The sequence below is a fragment of the Dromiciops gliroides genome, chromosome 4 (assembly GCF_019393635.1).
Source record: "Dromiciops gliroides isolate mDroGli1 chromosome 4, mDroGli1.pri, whole genome shotgun sequence".
Classification (NCBI taxonomy): Eukaryota; Metazoa; Chordata; class Mammalia; order Microbiotheria; family Microbiotheriidae; genus Dromiciops; species Dromiciops gliroides.
This window is the reverse complement of record NC_057864.1, coordinates 191,411,099-191,426,708: the sequence shown is the minus strand read 5'-3', so window position 1 is coordinate 191,426,708 and position 15,610 is coordinate 191,411,099. Positions and strand designations below refer to the sequence as shown.

General features: G+C 47.4%; 2 protein-coding genes across 3 annotated transcripts in view; both read left to right on the top strand.

Moving 5' to 3' along the window:
* Positions 1 to 6,264, top strand: part of PLEKHM1 (pleckstrin homology and RUN domain containing M1) — a 41,834-nt gene extending 35,570 nt beyond the window's left edge. For both annotated transcript variants that reach the window (XM_044005369.1, XM_044005368.1), the window contains exons 10-12: positions 2,838 to 2,901; positions 3,428 to 3,585; positions 3,880 to 6,264. In XM_044005369.1, the coding sequence (XP_043861304.1) occupies positions 2,838 to 2,901; positions 3,428 to 3,585; positions 3,880 to 3,991 (334 nt within the window). In that variant the 3' untranslated portion in view covers positions 3,992 to 6,264. The remainder of the gene's footprint in view (positions 1 to 2,837; positions 2,902 to 3,427; positions 3,586 to 3,879) is intronic.
* Positions 6,265 to 13,945: 7,681 nt separating this feature from the next.
* ARHGAP27 (Rho GTPase activating protein 27) overlaps positions 13,946 to 15,610 on the top strand; it is a 67,560-nt gene continuing 65,895 nt past the window's right edge. Inside the window, exon 1 of the mRNA XM_043963862.1 lies at positions 13,946 to 14,076. The gene's annotated coding sequence lies outside the window, so the exon portion shown is untranslated. The remainder of the gene's footprint in view (positions 14,077 to 15,610) is intronic.

Here is a 15,610-nt window from a genome sequence, read left to right as displayed (position 1 = left end):
GTTATTTTTCTTCATATGATTATTGTGGCCACTGTATGAATCATTTTTCTGGTACTGCTCATTAAACTGCATACAACTTTTCCCTCTTTCTCTGAGTCTGTCATTCATTTCTTTGGGTGCTATAACTGCATCACATTCATATACCCACAGTTTTTAACTATTTTCCGATTGATAGGCCCCTATTTTGTTTCACTTCTTTGCTACAATAAAAAGTTCTGCTATAAACATTCTTTTTTTTTTCTTCATAATCCAAGAATCTTTTATTATGTTTTTTAGTCATTTATGCCATGAATTCATAGGGGATTAGTTCCAACAGCTCAGGTGCCTTGCCATTGGTCCTTGCAAAGTGTGCTTCTCTGGGTGGATGGAGCAGACTGACATTTCATTTGAACCCAGGTGCCTTTTTCTTTGGCTTCCTTCTTCTTCTGGCCATTTTCTTTGACCTTCTTCAGGAAGCTATCTCTACTCTTAGAATGCTTAATATGCTCAATACGCACATTAATTCTCTTGACTAGAATCTTGCCCTTAACCTTTTTGTTTACAGCAATGCCTACAGCAGGTTGAGTAACGTTATAGACCTGTCCAGTCTTGCCATGGTAGGGCATTCCTTGCTGAGCTGTGCCCATACCCTCGATATCTACAGTATCACCTTTCTTGTGTATTCACACATACCTAGCCAAAGGGACAACACCATGTTTTCTAAAGGGCCTAGAAAACATGTATTGTGTCCCTCTCCTTTTTCTTTTGTGTTCATCATTTTGGCAACTCACTGGAATATGGCAGAGCCAGCAGAAAGTATATAAACATTCTTTCCTTCTGTTCTTGACCTCCTTGGGCTATCTGCCTAAATAGTGGTGGCACCAGGTCAAAGGACAGTGACCCTTTGGTTATAGTTCCAATTTGTTTTCCAGAGTGGTTGAACCAAATCCTAGCTCTGCGGTGGATTAGTGGGCCTGTCCTCAAATACCAGTCAAACGGTATCTTGGTTATTAGACCTTTTTCTAAAAAATTTTTTTTAATTTTAAATTTTTTTCGGGGCAATTAGGTTAAGGGACTTGCCCAGGGTCACACAGCTAGTAAGTGTCAAGTGTCTGAGGCTGGATTTGAACTCAGGTCCTCCTGAATCCAGGGCTGATGCTTTATCCACGTCGCCACCTAGCTGCCCTCTATTAGACCTTTTATCAGAGAAATTTGCTACAAGGAGTGTGCAAATTACTTCCCTTTTCATTCTAACTGCATTTACTTTGCTTTGTGAAAAGGCTTTTCAATTTTATACCATCAAGTCAGCATTCATTAAGGGTTTACTATGTGCCATGCAGTGTGCTGAGCACTGAGAATACCCTAACCCTAAATCCTAGAGACAGATGAAGTAGGGAGTAAGTCTGCCCTTTGCCTCAAATGATCCATTTCATCTTTGATATCCTTTTATTCCTTCTTTAGCAAAGACTTATCCCCATGTACAGGAAGGGTGGTTTTTGTGAGTTTGTATAAACTCTTTGTCACAGTAGGAATTATTCTCCCATTTTGTAAACAGAGAAACGGATGCCTAGAAAGGGCAAATTTCAGGCCCAAAGTCAACTGGTACTTCCTGCATTGATTCTAATATAGGCTGTGTTCAGGGAGTGTGCTGGTAGATGTTGCCAACTGGCTCTCTCTTTAATCTATTTAATTTAATTAACCTTTTCATCACTTTCACAACTCTAGCCACTCAACAGATCGATAGATCGAGCCCCGATTTGTATCTGTTGGTTGATTTATAAGGTGTGAGTGTTTACACTGAACATTTAAGTCAGCCTTCCACAGCTAGTATGAGCTGTTCCAGCTCTGCCCTGGCAACAAGGTTTGTTTGAAGGAAGAGTATTATAGGGTGTCCGCTGGAAAATAATGCTACACACCTTCCTTGGGGTTGAAAAAAAGCCAGAGTTAAAGGAGGAAATGTCTATATTTGGACTGGTATGGTAAAGGACGAAGTGCAGGAACCCAGCCAAGTCTGTTACCCACCTGATGGGGGAGTCACATGGCATTTGGTCTGCCCATGGGGAAGGACAGTCTCCTCTCGCTGGATCTGGATCCCATCGTTTCCAAAACAATGGGACAAGATGCACTGATGGGAGAGAGATAGCACTCTGTCCAAATACAACTCCCACCCCTTCCTTTGGGACACCGGGGCCAGGCTACAATTCATGTTCACTGTCTTCCTGCGAGTGATAAAGGGCAGCTTCCTGTTCCGTGTAAAAGCTGGAAGTTTACTTGGAGGAAGTCATTGCGCTCAAGCTAGCAACAGTATCTGTGTTCCCGTTAAGGCATGGGTTATACTGACCTTTGACTCCTGTGCAAATCTCCAGACTTCACAGTAACCCCGTGTGTGTGGGGGGGGGGGGTTGTGTAGTTTTGAGAGTGTGTGTCTGTCCCTGGGAGAAGGGGGAAGGAAGGAAGCTGTCACCTACTGCACAGCTTCTGACTAAACACCCGTAGCTGCCTCACATCATCCCTCTTCCAGATGTTAAAAGCAACCCTTGGTGAGTGCCATGCAGGTTACCAGGCCTGAATTTCTCAGTGAACCATAAAGATTTGGTTTGCTTTCCTTGTACCCTGACCCTCCTTCCCTCCCTTTCCCACAGTGAGAATGATGATTTTGCACCAAGACAGCAGCTTCCCCAGGTGCTTCCTCTCTGTTCCTCAGGATGTAACCCCGTAGGGGACCTGTAACCATCTGCATTGTGCAAGCCCAAATTTAGTTAGCGGCATCTGAGCCAGTTTCCTCCTCCACCCCGAAACCTAAGTTTTGGGTTCCAGGGAAATACCGCTAACCACCCTCTCTCATGTTTTCTCTGAAGCCTCGATCACCGAAACTATCTCCTAGAGTCTCCTCACAAGTACAGCGTTGCTGACCTCCAGCAGGTGAGAATTCAGCGCCTGTTCCACAGAGACCTTGTAGATCCATTCCTAGGCAGGGAAAAGTGCCCATGGGCTACTGATGTGTAGGAGAGTCAGAGCCCATTTTTATAAGCCTCCTGGTGGTGTTGCCTGCGTGGGGCTGAAAGCTGCCTGGGTGAATGAACTGTCTATGCAGTTCTCTGTGATGCGGGCAGTGGCGCAGTCCCAAACAGGTGGAATGGTAGTGGAGGCTGGTCCCAGTGGTCCTGTAATATGTCTATAGGAGCTGTTTTACCCTCCATCCCCCTCTTTCCCTGTCTAAAATGGATATTGGGATGTAGAGGGAGGAAAACATGTCAATGATAAAAGGGTTAGAAAAGTTCCAGTCCCTTTCACCTCTTCCTCCCTCCTCCCCCCTTCCCCCTCTCTCCCGTGGTCTGCCACACAGACCATGAGAGAGCGTTGGGCAAACCCGGCCCCAGGTGGCAGGACCGTGATCCACATGCACAGCCCTCAGGGCAGAACTGCCCTTGATGCTTTCTTTTTGCAGATCGCTAATGGGAGTTTTGAGGGATTCCTGCAGGATCTGATCCAGTTTGCTTCCCAGCATGTCTATCACTGTGACCTGTGCACCCAGCGAGGCTTCATCTGCCAAATCTGCCACCACAATGGCATCATCTTCCCTTTTGAGTTTGATACCACAGCGCGGTAAGTGACACCTGTCTCCTTCCTCTCCCCCACCCAGACTGGGCCCTTGGGTGATATTAGTGATTCACTGGCTCTCTTGTGCCTGGAAGGAAGAAGCCAGCCCTGAAGATTTGAGGGCCTTAGCTTTTCAGACCTGTAGTCCAAGAGATAAAAGTCCACTGTACTATCTGGGTGAAAAAATGCCACCACTTTAGGATGTTTCCAGGGCTTGGCTCAGCACTTTAGATGCAGAACTCCTGCCCAGGGGCCCCACAGAGGTAACTTGGACCAGACTATTTTTTCTTTCCCTCTCAGGTGCAGAGAGTGCAAAACTGTCTTCCATAGTAGCTGCCAACCCCTGATGAAGAACGGATGTCCCCGTTGTGCCCGCAGAAGGAAGTATCAGGAGCAGAGTCTTTATGCCTAACCCTTTGCCATCAGCCTTGTGTGCTTCTCTACCTCAGGCCACCAGGGAAAAGAAGACGCGGGTTTAACATTCAAATGCATTTCCAGCAGGGACAGCCTGTGCAGACTAAGGGTGGGGAAAAACCATCATCTATCTCCCCCCCCCCGCTTTCAGCATTGACTGGAGGGCTCCCCCGGGGTGATTCCATAGCAGTCACCCCACCTTTCCCTCCCCTGGCATGTGAGCACCCCGGTAAAGCAACAGAAGAAGCATCACTCAATTCACATATGGAACACAAGAAGCTTGTGCTGCCATGGAACACCCCGAAAGACTCTGCTGCCCCTATTTGCACTAATCAGCTACTAGCCTTTCTGGGGCCTCCACGTCACCTCACTTCACCTCAGCTGAGTCAGCCACTGGCACCCACTGTGGAAACAAGACTTACGGACATTCTCAATTCTGCATTACTGATTAAAAGTTCTAGTTTTCTAAGATATACTTTTTCTTTCCTCCCTTTGAGTGGAAAAAATATTTTTTATATTTGAACTCTGCCCAGGCCCCCCAAGATATGCAGTCCAGCTCATGCTGGAGTGGGAACACAGTGGCTCTTTGAAACATCACAGAAGATGGGGGGCAGCCCTGGGCAGGGTTTAGATGCCTGCTGTTTGTCCTGAGGGGCCCTGCCCAACTCCTTTGGAGCAACCTTGTGCCAAATAGCCCCGAGTGCCTGGTGGTGGAATCAGGGCCCAGGGAGATGCTCGTTCTTTTTCCTTTTTCATCTCTCCTCACAACTGAGAATCCTGGCCCCCTTCTTTTTGGGGAGGAGCTTTGGACTGCCTTGTCTGCTTCTCAGCTTGGAGCCTGGTCCCAACTGGAGACTACCACAGAATGACTCAAAACCAGCACTAAAAGCACTTTCCACCTTGTTCTTTAGGAACATCGACCAGTGTCCTGCTTCTCTCCCCCTGACCGACGGCCTCAAATGAGGAGGGGCAGAGATGGCGCAGCAGGTCAGGAGTGGTCCGCAGGAGCTTCTGACGCCGTCTCCTTGACCTGCTCTCGTTTGTCACTGCCTATGACGGAGGCTTGGCTGCTCTTCCTGGGGCAGGCTGTGATGATTGGCCTCAGGGGTACCTGGCATCCATTCTCACCACAGTTCTCCCAGGCCTTGAGGTGCAACAGTGGCTTCTCCATCGGCCACAGGAGCCTCTACCTGGCACACCCCTTTCCCTAGCTGGTCCCAATGAAGGATGAGCACAGGGTGGGGAAGGAGCCTGTGTGGTAGTGCGACTGCCCAGACAATTCCTGCTACAAGCCTCGTGTTTAAAGGGAAATCTAATCTCCTCTTTTCATGAAGCCATTATTTTATGAGACATTTTTCGACTCATCCATTAGAGAGGCATTATAAGAGACTATAAAGTTGTTTATTAACAGAACTAGCATTAGAATGGGGGGAAGGGGAGGAGCATGTGTTTTTTTCTTCAAACAAATGAGGTGCTCACCCCCAGGGGGGTTCAGGTGACTCATCTGTTTTCATCCACCAGCCGGCATGGCCCCCTGCAGAAGAATCCATTCCTAGGCCAATGCCTCAGCCTAGCTACCTGCAGATTAAGGGCACAAGGTGGCTATTATTGCTCGAGCTGTCAGGGATGTTCCCCTTCCCTCCCCTGCCCCCACCCCAGGAGGTGGCTGCTTGGGCTGACTAAGCTCCTGAGTCACCTGCCTAACCTGCAGCACTGTCTGCATTGTGCAATGGATGGAGGCAGAGGGTGGGTGTGGGGAGGCTGCTTCCATTCCTGCTCCCTATTGCCACCTGCAGACAGCCAAGTACCCAGGCCCTCTGCAGCCACTTGGGAACCACCCCGACAATGACCACAATTCATTGAAAGCCTTAACTGACCCAGTTTTCCCAGTCACTCAGCCATGTGTCTGTGTGTGTTTGTGTTGGGGGTGGGGAGAGTATGAACGTGTTCGGGCTCTGTATACTGACTGACTTTTTTCCAATATCTGATGGATGGGTCCTCCCTCATCCTACCCAGATGTGACCCTGCCTCCTTATCACTGTTCTCTGGGTTTCTTTGCATTCATTTTTAACCCCTCCCAGATTAGCCCCCCAAATCTACATGTTTTTACAAGTGTCGACTTACTCCCTCTCTGGCGCAAACTGAAAACTAAGTGGATTCCAAATGGTGCCCATTCGGTTTTGTGTGTTTAATTTTATTTTATACAATAAATCATTTCTTGTGAGTGGGACTCTCCCTGAGGAGTGATTTGCATCAAATGTACTCCCTGCTGCTGCTCTGGATGAAACTGCAGTAAAGACTTTATCATCCCAACTGCCTGGCCTGGCCTCATCGCCATCTTTGCAATTATAGAGCCCAAGCTTATGGGAAGTGGGGAGCTTGGCCCACTATCCCCTCCCACATCCTCTGATGAAAACTCTGCTCTGTTCCTGATGGGGATGGGAGAGAGGGCAGTGAGGCCCATGTCCTTGAAGGAAACAGCAGCAACCAAACTTCACTGCAATGTCCAGTCACTGGGCATCAAAAGCCACCTCTGCGGTCTGCTGTTAGGGCATGAGGGCAGGTTCCCCTTCAGCTGAAGTCTACCCTTATAGAGCCCTCCTTTGGCTGTAAAGCTTTGGCTATTAAGACAAAAATGCCCCTTGGAAGAAATGATGCTTATTGCATTCACAGAAATGTGGAAGAGTTTGCCAGATCCTTTGTTTAATGAGGGGCAGGGGAAAGAAAATGAAAGCCATGGGAAGGAATAGATAAGTGCCCTTAAAAACGAGGAAGGGTTGCAATTGAGGACTTGCAGGACACGTTGTCAGCTGAAGCCCAGAGTTGCTATCTCACCATGGCCAAATCACTTAAACTCTGGGCATCAGTTTCCTCATCCTTTAAATGGGGGGGTGGGGGGGATTGCTCCCAGCCCATTGTAAGTTTCTGTACTCATTTGCTGGGTAGAATAGTCCTAACCATCATATCACTAAGGGCACTCTAGACGTCCTGTCCTTTCTCCCAGCAGTGAGCCTCCTAGCATCCATCCAGACTTCTTGACTGATCACAGGGCTTAGATGAGATGGGAGGGTCCGACTATTCCTTGTGGTGAGATGGTGTATCACCAAGCCTGCCCTGTCATTGCCTCATAAAGTCTTGACATCTGTCCTGCCTCAATACCCTCTAGACCCTTTGGTCTAGACCTCTGGGTCTTGCTGGAGGCACTTGGATAAATGGTTGGTCAAAGAAACTGGTAGAGTCAAGTTCGAATCCAACCTCAGATGCTAGCTATGTGACCCTGGGCAAGTCCCTTAACCTTTGCCTCATTATAATAGCACCTATCTCACAGACAGGACTAAGGGTCAAATGAGATATTTATTTAAAAAAAAAAAAAAAAGAAAAAAGCAATTATCATGATGCCGGGCATATAGTAGGCCCTGTATAAATGTTCATTCCCTTTACTCCATTCACCCCACCAGTGCACCCTTAGGATTTCAGGACCTATCCATCTGCCCCGTGGCTGAATTTTCTTGTGTGTTCATTAGAGTGTGAATTCCTTGAGAACAGGTTTTCTGTTAATGTCAATCCTTCACACAAAGTAAGTGCTTAATATTTTTTCATTCATTCATTTGTAACTCACTATGGCTAGAATAAAATAGATGGTTTACAGTTATTTCACAGCCTGTGAAATAACTAGTGTGGTTATCTCCAGTTTGGAGAAGAGGAAACTGCTGCAGAGAGAACAGACTGCCCCAAGGTCCCATAGCAAGTGTCAGAAATGAGATTGGACCCAGGGTCTTCCCCAACCGAAGCTCTTCCAATGGTGCAGGATAAAAGTCTGCCTCAGACACTTGCCAGCTGGTTGACCCCGGGCAAGTCCTTAACCTCCCTTAGCTTCAGTTGTTGTAACATGTGGTCAACCAGCGCCAACCTGAGAGAACTGCTGCAGGTCTCCAAGGATAAAGCAAGTCTGCAAAGGACTTGGCACTCCTTAGATCACTTGGTAAATGCTAGCTATTTCTACTGTGCTGCGCTATCCCTTATAATAATAGCTCACGTTTATATATAGAACATTAAATAGAGGGAGAGGGTGGGTTCTGAGGCAGATGATGGGGCTGTGACTCTTTCCTATGGAGGTTGTGAGTCAGTGTTGCAGCGATAGCACTGGCTTCCAAGGAGCTTCAGGCAATTAGAAAGTCTATCTGGCAACAGCTCTCCCATAAACCTCCATCTGAAAGGTCAGCATCCTCATGCAGAGCCTTGTTATCTCTCCTGGACTATGAGAACAGTCACAGCTTCCAGTCCCTTCTTCAGCTCCACCTCCCCACACATTTGCCAAAATCTTCAGTGTCTCCCTATTGTGTGTGGGACCAAATAACTCAGCTTGGTACAGTCCACTCCAAGTCCTCTTCTTAACCCTATCCCTAAATCCCAGGCTTATTCTCTATCATTCCCCTTCGTGAGCTGTGTTTCAGTCAAACTGGCCTATCTGCCAGATGTGGTACCCCTCCATATGTTTGCACAGACTGGCCTCCATACCTGAAATGTATTCCTCCCCTGATTCTTTTTTTTTTTTTTTTTAGTGAGGCAATTGGGGTTAAGTGACTTGCCCAGGGTCACACAGCTAGTAAGTGTTAAGTGTCTGAGGCCGAATTTGAACTCAGGTACTCCTGACTCCAGGGCCAGTGCTCTATGCACTGTGCCACCTAGCTGCCCCGGGCAGTGTTCTCTTTAATTTATCTTGTTTATGCTTCTCTGTTTACATATTAAAACCACCCACCCACTCCCCTTCATTCATCAATAAAGGCTCTCCTCCCCACCACCACTAAAACCCCTTGACTAGAATGGTAAGTTCTTTGTCAGACAGGGAAGTTCTTCATTTTGTCTTAACCCTAGTGCCTTACTCGTAGTAGGCAACTGCCTAATGATTATGAGGTTGACTCTGTCTCTAGGGGCTGGTCCCATCCTTTGAGCCTTTGGTCATTATTTTGTTGTGATGGTGGTACACCAGTCACGTAGCCAAAAGGAAATAGAACAGATGGATTGGCCAAGTGCTACACATATGTCCGGGAAATATGAGAAGTACCAGAGGAAAGCCTCTAGTGCATTGGATGAATCATCTTGGGAATTAGAGAAAGATTCTGTTCAGAACTGATCAGCTTGAAGTCTGGGAGGATTATTATCTATGGGCAGAGAGAGTGTCCACATCAGGAAGAGATCATGGGTTCTTTGAGGCAATAAACTGATGAGAATAGGTAGGGAGACACTTTGGGAACTACTTGGTTCAAAGGGCTCCCTGCCCAGTCCTGCTTCCAAAAATGGGTAACACGTTGCCTGCCAATGGTGTGTGTATTTGGGAGGGATAGGGGGTGGGATCCCCCACCTGCTAGAAAGAAGTCAAGTTTCAGAGGTCACCAGCCACCAGCTTCATCTTCACCCTTGCCTAATGGGATAGTTTCCTAAGGCTCTAGAATTTCTGAAGTTGAAAGTAGTCCATCCAGGGGTGAGGAAGCAGATGAGAATTGAATAGGCTGAGCCCTGCTTCCTCTGCCTAGTTCCTCTCTGTTTATCCAGGCTGGAAGAAGTGGGGGCTGTGATTAAGAAAATATCTGCTCCAAGCTCCTTCTGATTTTCTTGGTGGGAATCAGGGTGTCTGTGGAGGGGAGTTTGGGGGGTCCTCTATGTTATTGTTACTTTCTGATCCTGCACAAAGCTTCCTCACCCTGATTCCTCCCTGAGAAACCCAGATTGGCATCCTTGGGGACAAAGCGATCACATGATGGGAAAGGGAAAGAAATATGAATCAGGTGTTGTCTTGCCCTCTGCCTCAATGAGACTAACCCAATCCGTTCATTAGTAAAGGCTCCCTTCCCCCCACCCCTTGCCTGGTTAACAGAGGGAAAAAATAGGATGTGGATTTTGGGTGATTTCCCTTCCCTAAGACAGCCTCAAACTTGAAGTTCTACACTCACAAGCTAGTCCTAGGAGGCCCCTGTAACATACTTGCTTCAAAGATCCTCTCCCCTAAAAAGGTTTATTATGACTGGGAGTTTCATCTATCTCTTCATTCAAACACCACATGACTATATATATATATATATATATATATGTATGTATATATGGACAGTGGACACCAGAGCAGCTAGGGAAGGGATCTCGATGACTGTACCCCGGTAGAAGGTCTGGATGAAGGGTGAGGGTCTGGTGATGCCACAGAGACCTCTCTGCCTAGGGAGTCAGGGCTCCTTGACCATATTATCACTTGCTGCCCAAAAATTCCTTCACCAACAGAGGAAGTGACTGTGGTCTTTATGAGAAGTCTCCTTTCCCATTTTCACCTCAGAAAAGAGCCCTGGGGGTTTGAAAAAAAAAAGAGCTGCTTTCTGCAGCCTCCAGTTAATCAAAAGGCTTTTCTTAAGCAATTTCTTTGTATCAGGCACTATACTAGACACTCAGGACACGTACAAAAGTGAAACGATCCCTGACCTTGGAAGGCCAAAGCCTAGCAGAGAGAGACAACATGTATGTTCGCTGGTATATACAAAATGAATGGGGCAGTTAGGTGGCACAATGCACACAGAGCACCAGGCCTGCAGTCAAGATGACTCCTCTTCCTGAATTCAAACCAGGCCTCAGACACTTACTAGCTGTGTGACCCTGGGCAAGTCCCTTCACCCTGTTCGCCTCAGTTTCCCCATCTGTAAAATGAGCTAAAGAAGGAAATGGCAAACCACTCCAGTGTCTCTGCCAAGAAAACCCCAAATGGGGTCATAAAGAGTCGGACACAACTGAACAACAAACTAAATATAAGGGGAGGGGGAAGCATTAATAGATGGGAGGGAGGTAGTCAGGAAAATTTTGATATGCGGATTGAGCTGAATCTTGAAGGAACCTAGGAATTCAAAGAAGGAGAACATTCCGGACATGAAGGACAGTTTATACCAAATCATGGAGCTGAGAGATGGAGGACCATGAGGAACGACAAGACAACCAGTTTGGCTGGACCAGGGTGTGAAAAGGAAAGTAATGTATAGTGAACCTGGAAATGTAGGTTTGCAGTATAAATGGTTCTTCTTTGGGAGTGGGCTGGCCAATTAATCCACATCGGGCTTTTCTGAGACTCTTTTGTAATGAGGCATTTGTACATGCAAGAGTACTTTTTTTTTTTTTGGCAGGGCGATGAGGGTTAAGTGACTTGCCCAGGGTCACACAGCTAGTAAGTGTCAAGTGTCTTGAGGCCAGATTTGAACTCAGGTCCTCCTGAATCCAGGGCCTGTGCTTTATCTACTGCACCACCTAGCTGCCCTCACAAGAACAATGTTTAAGCATCCCCAAGTTGCTGAAGTGTCATCTAGAATCTGGGACTACAGATTTTGCTGAGGGTAGTTGATTTGCAGGGGACAACAGTTGTTTAACTGGAGAGAGAATCAAGAACTTGTCAGTGATGTATCCACAATAGCGGTTATGAGGTTCAGATTCATTCCTTGAATGAATCAGAAAAGAAGTAACCAGATAGGATGAAGAATGATAGGCCATGCCTCATGGTGACTTTTTTTTCCTTCTGTTTTGTTTTGGTTTTGGTGGGGCAATGAGGGTTAAGTGACTTGCCCAGGATCACATAGCTAGTAAATGTCAAGTGTCTGAGGCCAGATTTGAACTCAGGTCCTCCTGAATCCAGGGCCAGTGCTCTATCCACTGTACCATCTAGCTGCCCCCCATGGTGACCTTTAAAAGTCATTTCACTGGGTCTAAGAAACAGACTCAAAGAGGAACCCAAACAAGAGTCCTGAAAAAGACTTAAAGAGGAACCCAGCTCCACATGGGACAAATAGAAGACCCACAGAGCTAGAGAAGGGGAAGCTATAAGGAGCCCTGTGGAGTCAGAAGAGAGGAACCATAGACAGAGGCAGCCACAACAAAGACAGGGGCTAGGATGTTTGGGTCAATCAAGGACAAGGTGGGTCAGGACTGATTCCCCCTACCCCAGGATTATATACACTAGGGTCGCAACCCTCTATTTCCTTTTCCCCCTTGAGCTCCTTCAGAGAAACCTAAAACTTTTTCTACTGGACTAGAGGAGAGTTTACCTTTATTTTAAATGTTTACTTTGTCTTTATGAACAGTGTTAACGACTCCAATACCGAAGTGCTTTGCCAGAAGCATAGGCTTTGGCTGGGAGTTCTGAGCTAACAAAAAGATCAAAAAGAATTACAGATCCTTTGATACCACTTCCCAGAGTGAAGGAGGGTTTTTTGGTTGTTGTGTTTGTTATCCTTTAAAAAAAAATCCTGTGAAGCCAATTGTAGGGTGAGGGACAAATATGAGTGACTGACCAACCTTGAACACTGCCACACCATCCCCTAGACGCTTTCATTTTATCTTTATGCTCCCAAGCACCCCGTACATAGTAGGCACTTATTTAATGCTTACTGAATTGAATCCAACTCCCAAGTTTCTGGACAACCCCCCCTTCCCAGGAATAATGGAGGTGGGGAGTGAGTGCTAGGATGAGTGGGGGAAGGAGACAATAGGATGGGCCAGAGCATTGTCGGCAAAGGAATCCGGCCCCCTATTCACCCTATAGGCAGCTCAGGACTCCAATCAATCTTGTATAGGATCATAGGGTTATGAGCTGAAAGGCACCTTAGAGACCATTGAAAACAACCCCTTTACTTTGCAGTTGAGAGGTTAGGTGAGTTGTCCAAAGTCACAGGTGGTCACTGTTAGACCTGTGATTCAAATCCAGCTTCTTTAACTTGAGAGCTAATGCTCTTTCCAAATCCAAAGGATTGACAAGCATCATCAGATAGAATGCAAAGAAAAATCATTCTTTCAACATTTGGATTCAGAAGACCTAGGTTCTCATCCCAACTCGGACACTGTGTGGTCCCAGGCAAAGCTCTTAACCTCTCTATGCCTCAGTTTCCTCTTCTGTAAAAGGAGAATGTTACTGGCACTACCTAGAATTGCTGTGTTTTCAAAAACTTCAATATGAAGTGTAAGCTACTATGTGGCCTGGGGACCAGACTGGTACTATACAACACTACCTTTTTGTGCTGAGAAAGTGAATAGGAATACATTGCCTGAGGGTAGCCTCTGATGTGGTGATTTAGAATTTTGGAGACCCTTGTGAAATTATTTTATTTTTAAAGGGAGAGGAGATCTCCCCTTACTAGAGGGAGACCCTAGTAAGGCTTTGGAGTCAGGGCAATAGAAACCCTACTTGACTTGAAGTCAATTAACATGGGTTTGGGGGGCAGCTAGGTGGTGCAGTGGATAAAGCACTGGCCCTGGATTCAGGAGGACCTGAGTTCAAATCCAGCCTCAGACACTTGACACTTACTAGCTGTCACTTAACCCTCATTGCCCTGCAAAAAAAAAATTAATAATAACCATGGGTTTGAATCCTGCCTCTAACCCTAGCTATGTGACCACAGGCGAGTCCCCTAACCTTTCTGAGCCTCAGTTTCTTCATCTGTAAATGGACTGAACTGCCTTGCTCACAGAATTATTTCGGGGCTTAAATTAGATTGTGTATGGGAATCAAATAATATAGCAACATAAAAAAGTACTTTGTAAACCTTAAAGAGTTATTATAAATATAATGTACAAATGGTAGCTTATTATTATTAAAAGCTCTTTGCTATATAAGTAGCAACTATTAGTATTTTGGTGAAAGTACAGTAACAGTGGGGAGAACCACAGAGCCCCCAGATTCTGGAACTGTGGCGGGGCTCTGGATGGAAGAGGGAACGGGGAAAGTTGTGTGTGTGGTGGGGTGTGTGTGTGTGTGTGTGTGTGTGTGTACTCATCCTTAGCAAAGAGACAAATCCTTTCCCCTCATTCTACTTCTGGGGAAAAGCCCAGGTGTGGGTGAGGTTTCAGCCCTGGGAGGGCTGGCCCAGTAAGCACAGGAAGCAAGGACGCCGGGGATTGTCTCTCCCAGCAGCCGCAGTCCCCAGTTTAGGAGGAAGTATGCTGGGCGCTCTCCTCCGGTGACTCCACTCTCTATATTGTTCAACAGGAAACGAGGGAGCGAGCAAGTGAGAAAGAGAGGGAGGAAGCCAGCCAGCCAGCCCGCCAGCCCTCGGTCGACAAGTCCAGGTGAGTTCGGAGACCCGGCAGCACAGCGTGTGTGTGTGTGTGTGTCTCGGAGGGTGTGTGTGTGTGTGTGTGTGTGTGTGTGTGTGTGTGTCTCGGAGGGTAGGGGGAGGATCCTCCTCAGGGACCAGAGAGGAAGAGGGGGCACAGCCCCAAGAAAAACTTTGGGACCACAAGGCAAGCCAGGCTCTGGGGAACTGCAAGTAACAACGCCGCCCCCACCCCCCACCCCACCCCCCACCTCACCCCTCACCTTGCCGGGAGCGCTAGTCCTTCCTTTGAGTCGAGAGATACGTCCGAGATATCTCAATCCAGACTCCAGAGCTCTCTGAGGCGGTGAGGCTACAGATCAGCAGGAAGAGAAAAGGGAGGTGGAAGAGCAAAGAGAAGGGGGTGGGGGTGGAGGGGTGATGAAGAACAGAGGGAGCAGAGTGAAAGGGTGTGATAGGCAGGGAAACTGTGTGTGTGGGGGGGAGGGGGACCAGGGGTTCTTGACAGACAAGGAGAGTGGAGGGGAGGCAGAAGAACCTGGAACTCAGCTTCCTGGCCCCAGGGTTGTAATCCATAATTCCTCATTGCTTCTAGATAACTGGTGGGGAGGAGGTAATGAGGAGTGATGAGACATACTCATCTAATCTGCCCAGTTCTTCTTACACTAAGCAGCCTTTGGGAAACTCATGCCCTCCTTGGCTCCTACTGGGATCTAGTCCTAGCTTCTTTAGTGCAGGAGCTGTACTGGACCTTCCCCCAACTCCACCCCTAGAGCTTTCTTCGCCCCCTCACATATTTAATGACTATCACTTGCACTTATAGACACACTTATTTACACCCTTGCTCTTTCCCCATTCCCAGACTTCGGGGAGCTGTCTCCCTGTGTCACACAATGAGCTGGAAACTAACCAATTTTCCCTTCCAACCCCAACCTGACCTAGCAGAGACTAGGAAATTGTAAGATGGGGCCCTGTGGTGGACATTAGGGGAACGGCAATAAGAGGGGAGCCGGGATTTGAGGAAGTGCCTGATTTGACTTTGAATTGAATGCAAAATGTTGCAAATTATTCGATTATGCCCATGAGCTTTCGATTTTATTTTGCTGACATCCCATTGAGTCTCTGACTGGCAAGTCCCTTGGGTCTCCCCACTCCTTGAGGCTGATGGGGCAGGACTGGGCGAGAGGGTTGGGATGGAGAGCCTGCCTTTCAGTTTCACTCCAGTCCCACCCCCATGGACCAGGCAAAGGGTGGGGGGTGGCACTGAGATTTTACATTTCACTCAAACAACTTCTTGAACCACCTATAGCTCCCCCTCCCCACCCCTGCCAATGAGCTAGAGGGAGGAAAAAGTTGAGTTCTCATCTTAAGTCTCTTCAACTTCTTTCCCAGAGTCCTAGTTCCCCTAGCTCAACGTTGCCCCTTTCCCCCATTATCACATACCCCCTACCCCCAGGCATTCTGAGTCAAGCTGGTCTGGCCCAACCAGGACCTAATCCTCAATGGGGCTCTGAGGGAGACCAGGTTCCTAAAGCTGTCCCCCAGCT